Raw genomic sequence first — 22,076 nt, 5'->3', positions numbered from 1 at the left:
ACTATATCCACAACATTTAGAAAATGATTATTAAAAATATTTTCAACTTCTGACTTTTTGTTCGTAAAGTTTTCATTCAATTTGATGGTAATACTGTCTTCCTCTGCTCTTGGTTGACCTGTTTCTCTTTTAATAATATTCCAAATTGTTTTAATTTTATTATCAGAGTTGCTGATTTCAGACATGATACACATACTCCTGGATTTTTTAATAACTTTTCTTAATATAACACAGTAGTTTTTATAATTTTTGATAGTTTCTGGGTCACTACTCTTTCTTGCCGTCAGATACATTTCCCTTTTCCGGTTACAAGATATTTTTATACCCTTAGTAAGCCATGGTTTGTTACAAGGTTTCTTACGAGTATATTTAACTATTTTCTTGGGGAAGCAGTTTTCAAATACATTTACAAGAATGTCATGAAATAAATTATATTTTAAATTGGCATCAGGTTCACGGTACACCTCATCCCAGTCTAACTGCTGTAGGCTTTCCCTGAAATTTGCAATTGTTAAATCGTTGACTGAATGTACTACTTTGGATGACTGTTTAGTATTGCTGAATGGAGCTATGTCATATATTGTAACTAGCTGTGCACCATGATCAGAAAGACCATTCTCAACAGGCTGAGCATTTATCTGGTTAAACTTATCTTGGTCTATAAAGAAGTTATCTATCAGTGAGCTGCTATCCCTTACCACCCGAGTAGGAAAATCAATGACGGGTGTCAAATTGAAAGAACCGAGTAATACTTCAAGGTCATTTTTCCTATTACCCTCTTTCAGAGAATCTACATTGAAGTCCCCACAAATAATAATTTGCTTCCCCCTGTCTGACAGATAGCACAACAAGGAGTCCAAATTTTTCAGAAATAGATGAAAATTTCCTGATGGGGACCTATATACAGTTACAATTATAAATGTGCCTTTATTTAATTTAAGCTCACAGGCACATGCTTCTATATGTTTCTCTACACAAAACTTTTTTGTTTCTATACTTTTTGCACAATGATAACTTTTGACATATACGGCAACTCCTCCTTTCTCCATATTTTCTCTCATTACATGTGCAGAGAGCTTATAACCACTTACATTTACCTTATCCATATCAGTAACAATGTGATGCTCAGACAGGCATGGTATATCTATTTCATTCTCAGCTTCTAAATCTTCTAAACAAACCAGAAGCTCATCTACTTTATTCCTTAAACTCCCAATATTTTGATGAATTATACTTACATTATTTTTAATTACACTTTTATGAGAACCTTTCCTTATTCTAACATTTGCAGTACTCTCCTGTCTGAGTTTCTCATTGTGCTTAGGCCTAGTTCCTATACCAGTGGTCACATGGTGTTCAGAGAGGCAGATTATGTCAACTGGGTTGGGTGACTTTAATTCATCAATGCAATTACCTAGGACTGAGATACAACTTGGTGGAGATAAAATTTCTGGTGATTGGTGAAAATTTATAATTGATAGCTGTGATTGGTGATCCAATGTGCTAGAATTGTGCTGTTTAATTTCTTTCCTAAACTGAAGATTTGTTTCAATCCTGACCTCTCGTAGAACTTGACATCTTTCTATCTTACCTATCCTAAAAAAGGTACTGCTCCAACACCTGTAACCACTGGTATTTTACCATTCATGGCAGTGCCTCCCCCCCTTAAATTTCCTGCTATTACCCCAGCCAGTTTCCCCTTCCCTTTCCTGTTGAGATGTAGGCCGTGCCTGGCATAGTCCCACCTACTGAGATAATCAACAGGAACCACACCAATATGAGCCCCCGCACCCGACCCAAGCAGCCGTTCCAACTCCAAATTAACTCTCCCAACAGAAGAGTTCAAATGAGGCCGGTCTTCATGTCTTCAGAGATGTCCTATCATCCTGTCCCTTCTCCTTATCAGTGTTTTCCACACGTTCCTTTCCTCTACGATTTTGCGCAGAACCTCCTAATTCCTTATCTAATAAGTCCATTTAATTTTCAACATTCATCTGTAGCACCACATCTCAAATGGGTCGATTCTCTTCTGTTCCGTTTTTCCCCACAGTCCATGTTTCACTACCACACAATGCTGTACTCCATACGTAAATTCTCAGAAATTTCTTCCTCAAATTAAGGCTGATATTTGATATTAGTAGACTTCTCTTGGCCAGCAATGTCTTTTTTGCCATTGATAGTCTGCTTTCGAGATCCTCCTTGCTCCGTCCATCACTGGGTATTTTACTACCTAGGTAGTAAAAGAAGAAGAAGAAGAAGAAGAAGAAGAAGAAGAAGAAGAAGAGAGAGAGAAGAGGAAAGACACTGAGGTGACAAAAGTCATGAGATACCTCCTAATATCACATACTGGACCTCCTTGTGCCTGGCATAGTGCAGCAAGTCAACTTGGCATGGACTCAACAAATTGTTGGAAGTCCCCTGCAGAAATTGAGTCACACTACCTCTATAGCCATCCATAATCATGAAAATGTTGCCAGTGAAGTATTTTGTGCACAAACTGACCTCTTGATTACATACCATAAGTATTCAATGGGGCTCACATCAGACAATTGGGCAATCAAAGCATTCACATGAATTGTCCAGAATGTTCTTGAAATCGATCACGAACAATTGTGGCCATGTGACATAGTGCATTGTCATCCACAAAAATTTCATCATTGTTTGAGAATATGAATCCCATGAATGGCTGCAAATGGTCTCCAAGTAGCCGAATGTACCAACTTTCTGTCAATGATTGGTTCAATGGGACCAGAGGACACAGTCCATCGTGAGTAAACACAGCCCATGTCATTATGGAGCCAGCACCAGCTTGCACAGTGCCTTGCAAACAACTGGGGTCCACGGCTTTTTGGGGTCTGTGTCGCAGTTGAACCCTACCATCAGCTATTAACAATAGAAATAGGGACTCACATGACTAGGTCAAGGTTTTCAAGTCGTCTAGGGTCCAACCAAAATGGTCACGAGCCCAGGAGAGACTGCAGGCAATGTCGTGCTGCTAACAAATGCACTCCCGTCTGTCATCTGCTGCCATAGCTCATTAATGCCAAATTTTGCTGCACTCCCCAACGGATACGTTCGTCGTATGTACCACATTGATTTCTGTGGTTATTTCACGCACTGTTGCTTGTCTGTTAGCACTGACAACAGTACGCAAACACCACTGCCCTCAGTAGTTACGTGAAAGCTGTTAGCCACTGTGTTGTCCATGGTGAATTTGGTATTGCCAGCACACTGCTGAAACTGTGGATCTCACAATATTGAATTTCCTAATGGTTTCCTAAATGGAATGTGCCATGCATCTACTTCCAACTAACATTTCGCATTCAAAGTCTGTTAACTTATGTCGTGTGACCGTAAGCACGTTTGAAACTTTTCACATGAATCACGTGAGTGCAAATAACAGCTCCACCAATGTTCTGCCCCTTTGTACCCTGTGTATGTGATACTACTGCCATCTGCATATGTGCATATCGCTGTCCCATGGCTTTTGTCACCTCAGTGTAATGTACTCACACTTGAAGGAGGAAACATGGTAGGAATACTTGGGATAGTGTAGTTTCAAAACAATTAACAAAAATGTAATCAGCATTGTTTATTTAAATCATTTTACTCATTTTTCCATGAAAATGACAACTATGTATTTGACTATGTACCATATTTCATGTATTTCAATTGTAATCTCTCAATGATAACATTTTCTGTAATTCTGAACAATTTCTGTGATTGTAATTAAATAAGATACAACATACAACAATGTTCGAATTGTTAGCAAGAGCATGTAAGACCCACAAGATATGCAGGAGATCTAGTAAAATGTGAGATTGTGAGCTGAACTATGTGACTTTATGTCAAATAAATCTGTGTACACCTGTCATTTACTCTGTATTTTCTCATTATTTGAGAATAATGTTGTTGAGTGACTTACACCCATCCAATTTTAAGAACTTTTTTATCCATCTACAATTTTCAAGGTTAACATCCATAGAGACTTTTTATTTTGATTTACTTTTATTTGAAAATTATTATCCCCAGCAAGGCAGTTACATGCATGTCACAATTTCAGCTGCATTAGAATATTAATGAAATGAATATTTATAAACTCTGCTGTGTTTTGCCAAAAGAAGCAGATTTTAATGTGACGACAAGAGAACTTACGTATCACTCAAAATATGTCACTGAACGTTTCTCTGAAGAAAAATAAAGGTAGTAAGAAGTTTGGATAAAATGAATTGCTACATCTGTCGGAATTTCAGTGGAATCGTTTACCCCATTGTATTTTTAATAATGAATCATTTGATTGATGGAGTAAACTGTTTAAAGGATTTTATTTCTATGACAAGTAGTTGACAGAATTCTACAAATTTAAATGATTTCATATTTCTCATATCACTGAGATATAAAAATTAAATCCTCTGAGCAGTTAGAATCCATATAATCCATAATTAAAAATGTACTGGGATATAGGATTCTATTGAAATTTTCACGGAAGTAACGATTTATTTTTGTCACACTTCTTATTCCTTTTTTTCTTCAGGGAAACATTATCAATAAAAAGTCTTGAGTAATACTTAAGTTCTCTTGTTAAAATCTGCCTCTTTTGCCAAAACACAGCACAGTTTAGTAATTTTCATCTTGCTAACATTCTAATGTAGTTGAAACTGCGACGGAATCCTGAAATAGCGCTTTATTAAACTAGCAACTGAAGGCAAGACAAATCAATTGTTTATGAAAATGCCCCTTCTCAGTATAAAAGTAAATGTGTAATTTCTTCACTTATATTGTTGCAAAACCCACAACAAATCTTGTCTCACTAGGTATTGATTGCCCTTATTATTATGTTATTTCATTGGGAAAAAAGATCTGTAGTTGCCTCAGTGTCACGCTAGATGTGGAAGTTTTGCATATTAATCACACAGCAAAATATCATCCTCTGTGCATACTATTATCTGCCAAAATCCTGTTTTCATACCTCAAAGCATTTATGAGATAAGAGGAATGTTGTATTTCAGTCTGCCGTTTTTGTTGGTGCATGTGATCGGAAGGAACTGCTTTACGTACAATTCATCTTCTTGAGACTGATGATAGACAGCAATATCCTTTCAACTTTAAAGAATAATTCAATATGTTAGCTACATTTCATACACAGCATATATACACCAAATGCATATTCATTGTGCCCCCAGTTTTTCAATGGAAATTTTCAAAAATTCTTGCAATAGTTTACTTAATCTTGACATATCACAATAAGCTATGACCATTAAAAAAGTGGCAGGCAGGTCATCATAAAACTATAAGATGTACAAGAATCAATTTTTTTTTACTGAATAGCTTCCTTACAATCATTTAAGAAACACTGAAGATTGGCTGTGTACATGTCAAAAACGTGGGATTTGTGACAGCCAGCCCAGCAGAATTCAGCAGTCAGCCAGTCACTGAGTACCTAGCACTTCAGGTGTGTTTTTTTTTTTTATTTATTTATTTATTTATTGTTCCGTGGGACCACATTTAGGAGAAGTCTCCATGGTCGTGGAACGAGTCAATACATGAAATTATAACACGATTGTAGAAACAGATAAAATGAAATATAAGAAACATATTCAGGCGACAAGTCGTTAGTTTAAATAAAGAAAATCAAGAATGTAACACTGGAATTTGCTTAATTTTTTAGCTCTTTCAGGAGCTCCTCGACAGAATAGAAGGAATGAGCCATGAGGAAACTCTTCAGTTTAGACTTAAAAGTGTTTGGGCTACTGCTAAGATTTTTGAGTTCTTGTGGTAGCTTATTGAAAATGGATGCAGCAGAATACTGCACTCCTTTCTGCACAAGAGTCAAGGAAGTGCATTCTACATGCAGATTTGATTTCTGCCTAGTATTAACTGAGTGAAAGCTGCTAACTCTTGGGAATAAGCTAATATTGCTAACAACAAACGACATTAAAGAAAATACATACTGTGAGGGCAATGTCAAAATTCCCAGACTATTGAATAGGGGTCGACAAGAGGTTTTCGAACTTACACCATACATAGCTCGAACAGCCCGTTTTTGAGCCAAAAATACCCTTTTTGAATCAGAAGAATTACCCCAAAAAATAATACCATATGACATAAGCGTATGAAAATATGCGAAGTATACTACTTTTCGTGTTGAAATGTCACTTATTTCAGATACTGTTCTAATGGTAAATAAAGCGGCATTTAGTTTCTGAACAAGATCCTGAACATGGGCTTTCCACAACAGCTTACTATCTATCCGTACGCCTAGGAACTTGAACTGTTCCGTCTCGCTTATAACATGCCCATTCTGTCTGATTAAAATGTCAGTTCTTGTTGAATTGTGGGTTAGAAACTGTAAAAACTGAGTCTTACTGTGATTTAGCATCAAATTATTTTCCACAAGCCACAAACTTATATCATGAACTACATTATTTGATAATGTTTCAATATTACACACAAGATCCTTCACTACCAAGGTGGTGTCATCAGCAAACAGAAATATTTTTGAATCACCTGTAATACTAGAAGGCATATCATTTACATAAATAAGAAACAGCAGTGGCCCCAGCACCGACCCTTGGGGAACGCCCCATTTAACAGTGCCCCATTGGGACTGAACATCATTACCACTCTCAATATTGCGGAGAATTACCTTCTGCTTTCTGTTCTTAAAGTAGGAGGCGAACCAATTGTAAGCTACTCCCCTTACTCCATAATGTTCCAACTTCTGCAGTAATATTTTGTGGTCAACACAGTCAAAAGCCTTCGTTAAATCAAAGAAAACACCTAACGTTCGCAACCTTTTATTTAATCCGTCCAAAACCTCACAGAGAAAAGAGACTATAGCATTTTCAGTTGTTAAGCCATTTCTAAAACCAAACTGTACATTTGACAGCAAATTATGTGAATTTAAATGCTGCAGTAACCTTGTATATACAACCCTCTCGATAACTTTAGCAAACACCGATGGCATAGAAATAGGTCTATAATTGTCAACATTATCCCTGTCTCCCTTTTTATAAAGTGGCTTCACTACCGAGTACTTTAATCGGTCAGGAAACCGACCACTCCTAAAGGAAAAGTTACAGATATGGCTAAGTACTGAGCTAACATACGTGGAACAATACTTCAGTATTCTGCTAGATACCCCGTCATATCCATGAGAGTTCTTGGTCTTTAGTGATTTAATTATTAACTCAATCTCCCTCTTGTCAGTATCATGGAGGAGCATTTCAGGTAACAGTCTCGGAACACTTTTTTCTAAGAGCGCTATATGATTCCCTGTTGGGACTAGGTTTCTATTTAGTTCACCTGCTATATTCAGAAAGTGATTATTAAGTACTGTACATATATGCGACTTATCAGTAACACGGACATCCCCACTACGCACTGATTCTATATTCTCGCCCTGTCTCTGCAGACCAGCCACTTCCTTTACGACTGACCATATGGTTTTAATTTTATCCTGAGACTTAGCTATTCTATCTGCATACCACATAATTTTTGCCTTCCTAATAACTTTTTTAAGCACCTTACAATACTGTTTGTAATGGGCTGCTGCATTTAGATTTTGACTGTTTCTAACGTTTTGATATAATTGCCACTTTGTTCTACAAGATATTCTTATCCCTTTAGTCAGCCACCCAGGCTGCCTGTTTGTGCTAGTACCCTGTTTTGAACGTTCTAACGGAAAGCAACTTTCAAAGAGCACGAGAAAAGTCTTGAGGAAAGCATTATATTTATCGTCTACTGTATCAGCACTATAAACATCTTGCCACTCTTGTTCCTTGATAAGGTTTACAAAAGTCTGTACAGCAACTGGATCAGCTTTCCTAAAAAGTTGGTAACTATATTTAACATGTGTTGCAGTACAAAAATCTTTTAGACTTAAAATTTGTGCATCATGATCTGAAAGGCCATTCACCTTTTTGCTAACAGAATGCCCTTCTAATAATGACGAATGAACAAAAATATTGTCTATGGTTGTTCTACTGTTCCCTTGCACTCTCGTTGGAAAGAATACGGTTTGCATTAGATTATATGAATTAAGGAGGTCTACCAGCATCCTTTTCCTTGCACAATCACTTATACAATTAATATTGAAGTCACCACATATAACTAACTTTTTGTATTTCCTATAAAGTGAACCAAGAACCTCCTCTAGCTTTAGCAAAAATGTTGTGAAATCGGAGTCTGGGGATCTATAAACAACAACAGTAAGAAGTTTAGCTCCACTAAATTTAACCACACCTGCACAACATTCAAACACCTTTTCAGTGCAGTACTTTGAAACATCAACTGACTCAAATGGGATACCGTTTTTCACATACATGGCTACTCCCCCACACCGCAAAGAGCTCCTAGAAAAGCTGCCAGCCAACCTGTATCCTGGTAAAGGAAGCCTCTGAATTATTTCCTTATTTAAGAAGTGTTCAGATATACCAATAATTTCAGAGTCAACATCTATAAGTAGTTCACTAACTTTATCTCTAATACCTTGTATATTTTGATGAAATATACTAATTTCCTCACTAATCGGATACCCAAGCTTTGTAGAAAGTGGTTTCTTTGTTAGAGAATAAAAGAACTTGTTACATTTGCAGCTGCCTTCCTCTGGAGCCACCTCGACTCCCACCTCACTTCCACAACCCACTCACACTATCCTGACTCACAGCCATCCCGCCTTGCACCAGAAGGCACTACAGTACTGACATGTGATCTGTCATACTGGGAAGGAGATGTCTCACCTCCCTGCTCTCCACTGTCTGATGAAATTGTTCAGCAGTTATGGTAGGAAGTAAGTTGGAAGCATCCCACTTTCGTGAGGTGTTTTATGTTCTGTGCTCATCAGAGTTGTATTGATTCTCTGCTATTGGTGAGATGGACTGCGAATGGGCACTTCTATCTGCCAGGTGAAGGCATCTGCTCTGTGGTGCCGCAGTTGAGGGCATGTTGAGAATGTGATCTCCATGATGTCAAAGAAATACTCATCAGAGAACAAATGCTGTTGGAATATATTTGTAACAATTGTTATTGTTTTGATGACTCCAGTAGACGTGCGAGGGTGAGTCAACTGAAAACCTTAAATTTGTAATAACAAATTGAAATTTTGTGCCGTTATCCTGTACGTTGGTAAGCGTGCTACAAACAGTGTGCAGAATGGCCTAGGCAGCATAGTGCAGATGCACACATACGGTCGCAGTATCAGTATAAAGATGGCCGCCCCACTTGCGACTTGCACCAGGGAAGAACAGTGTTCCGTTATTCGGATTTTGCGTAGTGAAGGTGTGAAACCTATTGAAATTCATTGACGAATGAAGGTTCAGTACGGTGATGCATGTTTCTCAAAGCAGCAAGACTACAAATGGAGTAGGAAGTTCGCAAATGGTGTGCCTTCAGTGGAAGATGCTCCTTGTCCAGGTCAGGCACAACGAGTTGTGACTCCACAGAACATTGCAGCATTTGAAGCCATAGTGAAGGAAAACCACCGAGTGACACTGAATGACATTGCAGCATGTTTATGATGTGCTCCGGTTTCACAAAGTGTCTGCAAGATGGATGCCACAGCAGCTGACTCCTGAAATGAGAGAACGACGTCTAGATGCTGTGAAGAACACTTTGAACGAGAAGGTGATGGCTTCCTTGCAAGAATCGTTACTGGGGTCTAAACCTGGGTTCACTTCCACCAACTGGAAACGAAGAGAGCGAGCAAGGAATGGCACCATTCCTCATCGCCAAAACCAAAGAAGTTTCGAACAGAACCATCAGCAGAGAAGGTTATGCTGACTCTCTCTTGGGACGAAAAAGGCGTCATTTTGAAGCATTACATGCCTAGAGGGACCAATGTCACCAGTGCATCATACACAGATCTCCTAAAAAATCATCTGCGGACTGCAATCAAATCAAAGCGACACGGATTGTTGTCAGCAGGTGTCCTTTTGCAACATGACAATGCAAGGCCCCACACTGCCCGTACAACAGTTGCAACAATCACAGACCTACATTTTGAGTGTCTTCCTCATCCACCATACTCACCAGACCTTGCCCCAAGTGATTTCCATATGTTTGGACCACTCAAAGACGCAATGGGAGGAAAGAAGTTCCGTTCTGATGAAGAGGTATGCCACGTGGTGCATGAGTGGTTGCGCGGACTACCAAAAGAATTTTTTTCTAAAGGAATTTATGAACTTTGTAAGCGCTGGAGGACTTGCATTGAGTGTGGGGCAGATTATGTTGAAAAGTGATACAGCTTTGTACCACTTCTGCACAATAATAAAATTTAAAAAAAGATTTAAGGTTTTCATTTGACTCACCCTCATACATTCTCTTGTCTAACTGGAATACATAGTGATGTAGTTGATCTGTCATCATCCAGAACTGTATATTGTAGGTAACACGTCAGGTTCAATTATCTTTGTGTGTAATTCCAATGGATACATTGAACAAAAGAAATCTCTTTCGATGCAAAAGAAGAAGAGAATGGGAACTTTACAGCACATGTAGTGAGATCGATAAATATATTCCAAGTACTTTGAAAAATTAACCTACGAAAATTCTACAGACTGACTAATGAATTGTTTTATCTATCAACATTTACGAAAAAAACAGAAAAAGTAGGAAGAAACATTTCAGTACGAAGGCCAGACCGTTGCAGCAGTGAGCCAGATTAAACTGTGACTAGGCATGGCATTGTGCCACTTCTGTGATCTACAAGGTCAAAAATGAAGTCCTGTCACAATAGGACTGGTTGAGAGGCCATAAATACTGCTCGCTCCAGCTATACTATCTGTCACTGTCTGCGGCCAGTCATCAACAAGATGAAGGTCATGCTACCTACTTATTAATAGATGCTGCCTCCACTAGTTGTTGGACTATGTGCTTTGCTTAGTGCTGATGGAGCTGGGGGCAAAAACAGATGTTCCCATCCGGGTCCAATCTACTGGCTGATCCCTAGTGACTTCAGGATGCCTACCTGGGATCTGCAGTTTGCAGCTCTTGCCTCGGTGCTACCTGCATCTCACTTGCTGCCAAGCTGCCGCCTGGTTTGCACATATGTATTCTGCTACTGCAGGCTTGTGTTCACGGACCACTGATCCTGCATCCTAGGTCGAGTGTCCTTGGTTCGTAGGCCCACAAGCTACAAGCCGATCACACATTTGTCCCAAATGGTATGACTGACTAACTTAGGAGTTTGTTGACATGGCATGCCTTTTATCTGTCTGACCTGACACAGCTCTATAGTGGCCTTGTGCACTGGCCACCTCCTGCTACCAAATCTGAACCAAGCAATCACCACCATACAGAACCAGCCTGCACTGCTGACCTCAGCAAGACAAAGCTTCCAACTCCTGTACAAATTGAGACCAACAAACATGCTGTTATTTCTTTCAGCCTCTATGGTTCCACGATGATCTACCATCTGGTTCTATGTACCAGCTGCACTGTCAACCATCTTGCAACATCAATAAATCCTGCTATAAGGTCAATATAAACACTCGAGACATTCTGATCCTGCTATACATGACTGCACAGAGAAAGTTTTCAAAGGAGACACACAATGCACGCTGTTGACATTTGCACTTTTAGGCTGATATTATTAGTGCAACACAGATGCAAAGGTAGGGGGGGGGGGGGGGGGGGGGGAGGGAGGGAGATAAAAATCAAACTAAATGTAATTACTCTGTAACAAGCTGCCAGATGTACCTGGTCCCTTGGATTAAAATACTTAGAAAATATCTCTGAACAATCTCCAAAATTTTACTGGAAAAATTTGGGTTCACCTTGTACAGGAAACGAATATAAGAACCATAAAATTATAAAAAAATAGAATAATGATTCTATTAATTACGAAAATAAGAATGGAGGTAACCACACTTACCACAGGTGCATAACCTTGGAAGGCAGGATACCCTTGGGGTGGGAACTGTCCCTGAGCTGGTATGTAATTTATTATTGGAGCAGTCGGTGGTGGTGGCTGTACATATGGTCCTGGTGGTGGACCATGAGGAGGCTGCAAAATACGTGGTGGTGGTGGTGCAGGTACTGGTTGCATATATGCTGTAGGTGATGCATACGGAGGTGGAAACGTAGGTGGCTGATGATGAGGCATCATAGGAGCAGGTTGTGGAGGCGGTGGGGGTGGTGGTTGCTGAGGAGGCGGTGGGGGTGCCTCTGCATACACAGGTTGCTGGACATATCCTGCAACAAACAACCATAAAAGTAAATTAAGATACCATTCATGACTAAAAATTCTTAGATTTTTGTCAGTCTCCAATTTTTCTTTCTTTCCTTCACTTAATAGATACATCAATTCAGTCTCTAAACCAATTAACATATTTAAAAGGGATGAGAGTGTTTAAATATTATCACTAGAAGCAGGCAAGTAATAAATTTGTAAAAGTTCAGTACCAGGTGAATAATATCCATGAGGCTGCTGTGCATACGTAGGTCCATTGCTCTCTGGTAAAGACCGCTGCCTCTGAGATGAGTAACGTTTAGGCCTGTTCGCTGCATTTTCCTGTTGCATTCTTGGAGGAACAACTGCCTGCCTTCTTTCTGTATTTTGGTGGAAGTTTGGCTGGTTTTCTATAATAGAATTATTAATTATGAAACAATAAGTACTTTATACATTATTTTCTAACATATTAATGAAAGCAATTTTTCTTATTCCTAACAACTCTATAAGTATATTATACCAATTCAGTAAACTTCATTGAATTAAGCAAAACAATAAAAAACAAAAGAAAACAAAAAAAATCACCAACATGGGGAAGCAGAAATTTAAACAACACTGTAAGATTAACGACTGACCTGGTTAAATGCAGCCATTAAGTTCATGCTGAACTAAATTAATCAAAGCAGTGAACACAAATAGTTAATGCAAGTTAAATTTTTCTCAGGCACTACTCACTGTTTGACCGCCTATTTTCTTTAGTCCCACGCTGTTCATTCAGGGAGAGCTGGCTTAGCTCCTTACTTGCATCATCCTGCGACCTCGTTATCACTTGGCTCTGTATCTGTTAAAGCAGTTTACCAAAATATTTTAAAGAAATCCAAGAAAAATATATAACTTGCAATTGATAAATGTGTGTGTGTGTGTGTGTGTGTGTGTGTGTGTGTGTGTGTGTGTGTGTGTGTGCGCGCGCAACCTGCCGGATACAGCGAGAAACTTCCACTTCCAAGGTTTGACTGGGGAGCCTGAATGAAGTGATGGGAGTGGAGTGGAGGGCATCATCCGACATTTGAACTTAAAATTATCTGGCAGCCACAAGATACATGACAAATAATACTGATGGAATAAAAAGTGATCACGTCTAATGATATGATGTAGAAAGAACCATGTCTGTATGGTGCAGTACATAGTACTGCAGTGCCAGTGGTGCAGGACATAGTACTGCAGTAAACACAGTGATGGCACATGTCATTCTGTTTGATACACGTTGACTGACATTTAACTCCTGGACCATGCTCCTTTTCTTCCATACATAATCATGTTGAATGCACATATACCATGTATGTATTTATATAAGATAATTTGATACCATATATGGGTGCTAATAATATGTCTCTTAATGTATTTATTCATACCCATGCACTAAATTAATCAATTATTTTTGTTAAGAAATTTTATCACTAAGTAATATACAAGGACGAATCCAAACTAACTGAGCCATTTACGATGACAATATTATAAAATTGATCGACTGCTGTTCACCATTTAGTGGAGATGTTGAGTCACAGACAGGGACAACAAAAAGACTGGTACACAACTAAGCTTTCGTTCAAAAGGCCTTCTTCTGAATTAGATAAGACACACACACACACACACACACACACACACACACACACACACACACACACACACACACAAAATGCAACTGATACACACGGATACACACGTGACCACTGGCTCTGGTTGCCGAGCCACCCAGAGACATTGGTCATGTGTATGTTAGTTACATTTGCGAGAATGTGTGTGTATGTCATCTAATTCAGAAGAAGGCCTTTTCACCAAAAGCTTACTTTTGTTGTGCCTGTCTGCCACTCAACGTCTCCACTGTGAGTGAGTAGCAATCTATCCTATTCATAGTATTGTTATTATTCTGTGCTAGATTTTCCATTGTTTGAGCCATTTGTAGTAAAATTTTTATTATTAAAAATTAATTCAGATTCCCTGCTTTCTTATTTATCTGTACCATTTTGTATCCTCCTTACCAATACACTTTTACAATCGGCCAACCAATTTGTAATGCCATTTTCAAAGACAGTACAACGACGTGATTGAAGCCAACTATGCACAAACCTTTGCACCAGTGCTTTTGTTGTGAAGTAGCTTTCTTGAGCAATCCAACCATGCAGTGGTGAGTCTGGGTTGCAGGATGAAAGTTAAAGGTCAGTCCAATGTGTATCACCCAATGTCTGTTGGACCACTGTTGTGGTGTGAGGTCTGCCATACAGTAACAACACACTTCTGTTCTAGTTGAACTCATAAGAAAGTTTACAGCAGTAGGCAGCATTAATGATCCAACATTCCTGCACTTCCACAACATCTTGAACATGACCTAACCAGCAGACAACCATGTCCTGCCTTGTATCAGTGACCTGCTGCCACTCGATACTTTCTTTTTTTTATTCAGGCTTGTAATTGTGGACCCATGTACCATCACATTTGACAGTTGCTGCGAAAAAATGTGTCATCTTCTTCCTCATATTTCATGAGGAGCATGCAAGAAATTGCAAACAGTGCTGTGCTTTGCTCTTCACTCAGCAATTTCGAGCACAAAATCTGACATATTCTGGAATCCTAACCCACTCCCAATGATTCTTGAGAGGTTTCAAGGACAGTTAAGTGCTGATCACTTGACAAATTCATGAATAGTTTTGATGTTCTGCACTCTGGAGATGACACAGGGATGGTGTAATTGGGCAATGTTTCAAACATTCTTTCCTCCTGTCTTGAACTCCTTACACTAATCCTTCACTGGGGACAATGACACTGTGTCTTTCCATGAACTTTGGAAGCAAATGGCAACACATTTTAGCAACATTAACAGTTTCAACCCTTAGACACATCATTATGATGCACTGTGCAACAGAAGAGTTTATCTCTCACTTATTCATCACAACACCCACTGAAAGCAGTGAGGACAAGATGTTCAAAAGTCAGTGCTCCCTGCAGATGTTCATACATCTAGTGGGTGCAAAGGCTAATATATTTAATCCACCTTTATCCAGTAAATTTGCTGATCTCAAAAGAGAAAAGGTGGGCATACACATATAGGGAGGTGAATTTTCCTTTATTCAGTTCTTACTCAGCTTTTCTGTTGAATTCTCAATGGGGAGCAAGTGGGTCATGTTTCCAAATTCTCATTAGGGCCTATCATAAGTGCAAGTTCTACTAATGTCATTATTATTCTTGAAATGATTTATCTTGTGTAACTGATTTTGTGGAATGAATGGTTCAGTAGGATCTTCCCTTAGCTGTTGCTTAAGAATTATCTTTTAAACTGTTCTAACTCATTTCAAAACCATTACAATAGGATTTAAAATACTATTCCTTTATCAGCAAGTATGTCCATTTCTTCATTACATCTGAATCCTCCACGTAGTTTGACTCAAATTAATTCTGTGTGTTTCATTTTACTGTTATACGGTATGTGCTTTTCTATTATGTGATTGATATTATTATTCACAGATATTCACCGGTAGATTGTTGTCAATGGCAATAAATTTATATTAGTGATTACCAAAATTTTGTTTACTGAAATGTTCATCAAAATTCTGTGTGGCTGCTACCTGATATACTTAACCCTTTTGCTGCTGCAGATGTGCTCTCTACATTCCGCATTGCGATACCACCATGCAACCTACAAACTAAATTATTTGCTGGATGTATTCCAATCTCTGTCTTCCTCTACAGTTTTTGCCCTCTACAGCTTTTCCATATGTCCTTTTCCTCTCCATTTCTGCGCAAAAGCTCCTCGTTCCTTACCTTATCACTCCACCTAATTTTCAACATTCATCTGTAGCACCACATCTCAAATGCTTTGGTCCTCTTCTGTTCCTGCTTTCCCACAGTCCATGTTTCACTACCGTACAATGCTGTACTCCATACGTACATTCTCAAAAATTTCTTCCTCAAATTAAGGCCTATGTTTGATACCAGTAGACTTCTCTTGGCCAGGAATGCCCTCTTTGCCAGTGCTAGTCTGCTTTTGATGTCCTCTTTGCCCTGGCTGTCATTGATTATTTAGCTACCTACGTAGGAGAATTCCTTAACTTCATCAACTCTGTGGCCATCAATCCTGACATTAAGTTTCTCGCTGTTCTAATTTCTTCTACTGCTCATTATTTTTGTCTTTCTTCGATTCACTCTCAGTCCATATTTTGTACTCATTAGCCTGTTCCATTCAGCAGATCATGTAATTCTTCTTCACTTTCACTCAGGATAGCAATGTCATCAGTGAATCATATCACTGATATCCTTTCACCTTGAATTTTAATTCCACACCTGAATCTTTCTTTTATTTCCATCACTGCTTCTTCACTGTACAAATTGAACAGTAGGGGCGAAAGACTATGTCCCTGTCTTGTACCCTTTTTAATCTGAGCACTTGGTTCTTGCCCATTCACTTATTATTTCCTCTTGGCTCTTGTACATTTGTATATTACCTGTCTCTACCAATAGATTATCTCTATTTTCTCAGAATTCTGAACATCTTATGATTTGATATCTTTGCTTGATGAAGGACTGAATTCTTTTTCATTATCTGTCATACTTAGGTGTGCTGCATCAAATTAAGTAAACCATTGCACAAAATTTTAAAGAGTTTGAAGGGGCAAAAACATATTCCATAAACTTCATGTATGGCTGATTTTAGTTTCTACATTGCAGCGAATTAAATGTAGATAAGATATCAAAACTTTATTTAAAATTGAAAGCAAAATGATATGTCTCATTCCATTCTCGAATTATTGGGTTTTATATCTGACAGATGGTCGTGCGCAACATGCCCATTCACGTCCTTGCACATCGCAAATCATATTTCGTAAAGAATTCAATATATCGAAATGAAGTTTTCTGCAAATGACAGCACACAATGAGGCACATAAGTTGTATGGTAAGTACTCAAGATCTTTTTATTCACCGAGATATGGAACTAACTTGTGCACAGCAGTGGGAAGTCAGTGATTCAGGACACAGAGATGTCCACAGCAATGCAAGTACACACGTCCACAGCACTTTGAGAACAGCTTAGCAGGAGATGTATACACATCCACAGCAGTGAACAGGGTTAAATGTTTCAAGAAGGACTAAAATTATGCAGTAAAATATTGGTGTCACCTACGGTAATTAATATTTTCAAATTATTGAGTATGTATTGCACTTCTTCCCATATATCCCTGATTTAATACAGACATTTTACTTTTCTGGTTAGCCAAGTAAACCCATAGGTCAATTAAGTGACAAGAGGCCCATAAGGAACTACAACTATTTCCTCACAGGCAGAGGAGAATAGAGACAGGTTTCCTGCTAGGTGGCTTTACTACCTACAATTTTTAAACAACTGCCCAGCATCAAACTTACAGAAATAACACTTAGGTGATCCAGCAAACAAGCCACAACTGACCTGGTGGCAGATTGCTTCATCACCATGACTGCATGTTCACAAATAAGACATTTTATTTAACGTTTACCTACCAGTGGCTGTCTAAATAGATAAAGCAGTATGTCATATCTTTTTAATAACAGCAAATTTTTTGAGATACGTATTACTGCTAACAAGCATAGCTTGAAACACCTATGCCGCAAATGATCTGGATTGTCTTGCATTTTGGTATATACTGGGTGTCTCTCATACAGGTAGTCATATGCCTTTCCTCTGGTGTTTTGTCAGATGTTTGCAATTTCATTTTTGCAGTGTGTAGCTGGAGTCAATCCAAACAAATACTGCTCATCATGTCATTCATCCGACTGCCACTGTTGATGGAAAGTGTCTCTTTGTTTCCCGTTACAAACAAAATTATTTATAAAGCAGAATTTGTGCTGATTCAATAGACTTGTTCCAAATTAGCTTATTGCAATAATTGTTTTATTATTATGTATTAAAAGGGCCAGTAAAATGCACAGAATAACCAGTATTCCAATAGCGATTGAGTAGTGCTGCTGCATAGTGGGAGCAGTCAGTGTGGATCAGTGTGGTTCTGTTGCTGCTGGAGTACTGGCTAATCTCAGTATTTCACTGTCCCTGTTAATACATATTGAAAAAAAAAAAAATCAATACCATGCCAGATTAATGTGGGACATATCTAGCAAATGGGCTTGTTAAATTCCACATGAAAATTGTTTTGCTGGTAACAAGAAACAAACTGACATTTTGCATTGGGAGTAGATGTCTCAAGTAAGTGCTCAGGGGCAGATTTGTTTAGGCTGACTCCAGCTACACATTGCGAAACTGAAATTGCAAATATCTACCTAAACAACACAGAAAAGGTGATTGACAGCTCTTAGAAAGGACATGCTGTATCTAGATCCCTCAACATTTTAATTCAACAAACCATCCTAAAATGTGCAATGGAGGTTATTTTGGAAACTCGCCCCCCCCCCCCCCCCCCAACCTTTCATTCCTTTCAAGTATGATATGTAGGAAGAGTAACTCTCATTATGTTCTCTGATTTACCATTTATTTTGTGATATGTGTCTGTGAGGAAGTAATATGTTGCTGTATGGAATGTACACTTTCAGTTTATCTATTTGTGCTGCGCTCACATAGTGTCTACTTTGGGGTTTGATGATCATCTCCAGGACAGTCTCTCACTTACCAAATGAACCCACGATGAAAAGCACCATTCTTCTTTATATCCTTCCTACCTCTTCAATTAACCTCCCAGACTTATGAGCAATACTCAAGAATCAGATGAACAAGTGTTTTGTGAATAATTTCTTTTATGAATGAATTGCATTGTCTTTGGATTCTTCCAATGTATCTCAGCCTGGCATCTGCTTTCCTTACAACTAGAAAAAAGTCATGGTCAGTTTTGGATCTTCTTGGTGATCTTTAGATTGTGCATAGTATTCTAGGTTCTAAGCACACCCAATACAGCACAGTTCTTTAATTACATTTACAGCTTTCTTGCAAGGCGGTATATTAAATTGTTTATATCAGCAACCCAAAATTATTATTGGCGAGGTCAAATATTGTTCCCTGTGGCAGTCCAGAATGTGCTGTTCTTGGTCAACTGCTTTTATTTTTGAATCTGATTAATAAAATTCTTTTTAACATAAAATTACCAAATTCCTCTTGTATGTGTACAAAGTAGATAGTTACATTATACATACCACTTTTCCTTTCCTGGAACAGAAACACACAATATCTATATACATTATAAATTAAGGTCCCCCGGCACGTGTCTGCTAATCTCAGGAACTACTATGAGGATTTTGATACAGTTTTCATTAATACGTAAACTGATTCACAGGGAAGTTTTGAATATTTAATTCATAATTATAGAAATATGTATATTGTTATCTGCTCCATATTTTTACGGCATTTATAGTGACGTCTCAGGGCAATGGTGGGAGCTAAGAGTTGGTCAGCTACAGATAATGCAGTGCCTGACCATATTACATATCTGTATCTATACATATTATAAAATGAATCCCCCCCACTATGTTTTCCTGTCTGTACGTGAAGGCTAATCTCAGGTACTATTGTAGGTATTTTGATAAAGTTTTCACTAATATACAGATTGATTCACAGGGAAGATTTGTGTGTGTAACTTCTTGCCACTATGCCAGACAAGTCATCTGGCCATAACTACTTCATATTACCAGCATGAAGGCACACAGGGTCACTAGTAGATGATAATTAATACATGATGAAAACATAATTACTGAATAAAGTATAGTATTCACATTCACACACACACACACACACACACACACACACACACACACACACACACACACACACACGTTCAACAAAACTTATAGTTCTTATTGCAGCCTGGACTTTTCCATTGATATACATTATGAAAAATATATGGATATCACTACAGAGATAGTCATTACATGGAAATAATCTCATCTATCATGTGGAATACAAGAACATTAATTGCAGTCACAGCAAGTTGGAACGAAGGAAAATTTGGAGTTCATCGACAACAAGGTCATTTAGAGACTGTGCATGAAACTTGGTTGAGGAAAGAATGAGGAAGGAAATCAGTTGTGCCCTTTACAAAGGAACCATCCCGGCATTTTCCTGGAGCAATTTGTGGAAAACCAAAATCGGGATGATTGGACAGGCATCTGAACCATTGTTCTACAAATGCGAGCCCAGTGTGCTAACCACTGCGCTACCTTGCACGGTGATAGATAGAATGAGAGTGTTAATGAGTCATTCCTGTGTAACTCACAGATTTTGAATGTTCTTGTCCTCCTGCTCAAGCTGATAAAAAACATCCAGTTCATTCATACATAAACTAACTATCCAAATAGTGAAGTGAAAGTGAATATTTCTTTTTGACCTTACAGAGCATTAAGCGCAGAAGAGATGCTCGAAAGATATCTTGCTTAACTATCATTACTAAGAAATATCACAGTGAACGAATACTGCATCAAGTTGCAGAGAAATTACATTTCTGTAATGGCCCAGCAGATGAGTGAAAAGTACACTTCACACCTTACAAGACCCAGGCATATCATATCTACATGTTAGATGATTTAAATGAATAATGGGCTGTCATAAGGGCAGTCTAGCCATTTACTGTTCATCACTGAACTCGATTTTAGAAACATACATTACATGTCACCATGACAATGTGTGGCATGCTATGGCACTACCATATCTGATGGCATCATTAGAATGAAAGACAGAGAAAGAGAGAGAGAGAATCAATTGTAAACCATACTGATTATGATAAATTTGTGTAACAATCACAATATGGATCCTCACAGCGAGACTAACTACAAACTTTCTGGATAACAAACTCAACAATTTTACATGTATACTGAAAAAAGAAATAAAGATTATCTATAGGCCCAGACAACCGCATTATGTACATATATATTGAAAAGTCTCAAATACATTTTACACTCTGTGAATATTAATGGCCCACTCTTATTTAAAAATCAAAAATGATTTTAAAAAGTCTCTCCAGCAGAAAGTAAGAACGCTATGCACCAGAAGCTAGTGAATCTCTCTGCCTCAAAACACATTCTTGCTTGTATCTCAGAATCTATTCATCACAACACATGATGGTGAGAAGAAATTTTCTTCACAGAAAAAAATAGTAGTCTCTCACTGATGAGTCACTACATAGCACAGATGACCTTTGAACAGAAATAATTTGTGTGCCTATGCACTCTGAGTGAAGCAGTGGATGGGAAAGAGAATATACTGTTATGGATAGTAAGTAAAGCTATCCGCAACCTGAAGCTTGGTTTGTACAACAGAGTGCTTTACTAGGCAATGTCCTAATAGAGGTGGTATGTCCTCGCCTTTTTTCAACATATGAAATTGTGCACCCAGTCAGTTGTAAGGGAAAGTACAGTTAATTTAACATTGAGTCAGAGTCATTTGGCAATTTGTCACTTTTTACATTACCAAAAATCATTGCAGGTGAAAGAAGTGATTTTAAAAAATGTAGGACCAACCAAAGATTGAACCCTAAACCTGGATTAACCCTTTAACTGCTCTGGATGTGTTAACGGGCGCGCCTCTGTACCTGTCCCTCTGTGCTCTGAACATGTTTACGCGCGCCACCAGTCCTTCTACCTGGTACTCTGAACGTGTCTGTTCAGAGCACACAGGGACAGGTACAAAGGCATGCGCGTTAACTCGTCCGGAGCAGTTAAAGGGTTAACAGTCTCAGATTTAGCCACTCAGACATGACACAGGCATATTTTAATACTGAAATGTGTGTAGCTTTATCAGATATACAGAATATGATATTTACTTATTAATGCTCATTCAAGTTTATTTCTGCTTCATATTTTAGAATAAATTATTCACTATGAACAACAAACTGACCATGCACTATATTCAGTGCATTAAATTCACCACTTTTAACTTTACTTGTCA

General features: G+C 38.3%; 1 protein-coding gene across 1 annotated transcript in view; it reads right to left on the bottom strand.

Annotated features, from left to right (window-relative positions):
* Positions 1 to 22,076, bottom strand: part of LOC126416576 (protein CASC3-like) — a 115,378-nt gene that overhangs the window by 39,835 nt on the left and 53,467 nt on the right. Inside the window, exons 7-9 of the mRNA XM_050084326.1 lie at positions 12,905 to 13,010; positions 12,403 to 12,579; positions 11,873 to 12,192 (exon numbers count right to left, since the gene is read on the bottom strand). Coding sequence (XP_049940283.1) covers positions 11,873 to 12,192; positions 12,403 to 12,579; positions 12,905 to 13,010 — 603 coding nt within the window. The remainder of the gene's footprint in view (positions 1 to 11,872; positions 12,193 to 12,402; positions 12,580 to 12,904; positions 13,011 to 22,076) is intronic.

Source organism: Schistocerca serialis, chromosome 8 (genome assembly GCF_023864345.2).
Source record: "Schistocerca serialis cubense isolate TAMUIC-IGC-003099 chromosome 8, iqSchSeri2.2, whole genome shotgun sequence".
Classification (NCBI taxonomy): Eukaryota; Metazoa; Arthropoda; class Insecta; order Orthoptera; family Acrididae; genus Schistocerca; species Schistocerca serialis.
Note: the sequence above shows the minus strand (reverse complement) of the source record. Positions and strands in the feature narration are given on the sequence as shown.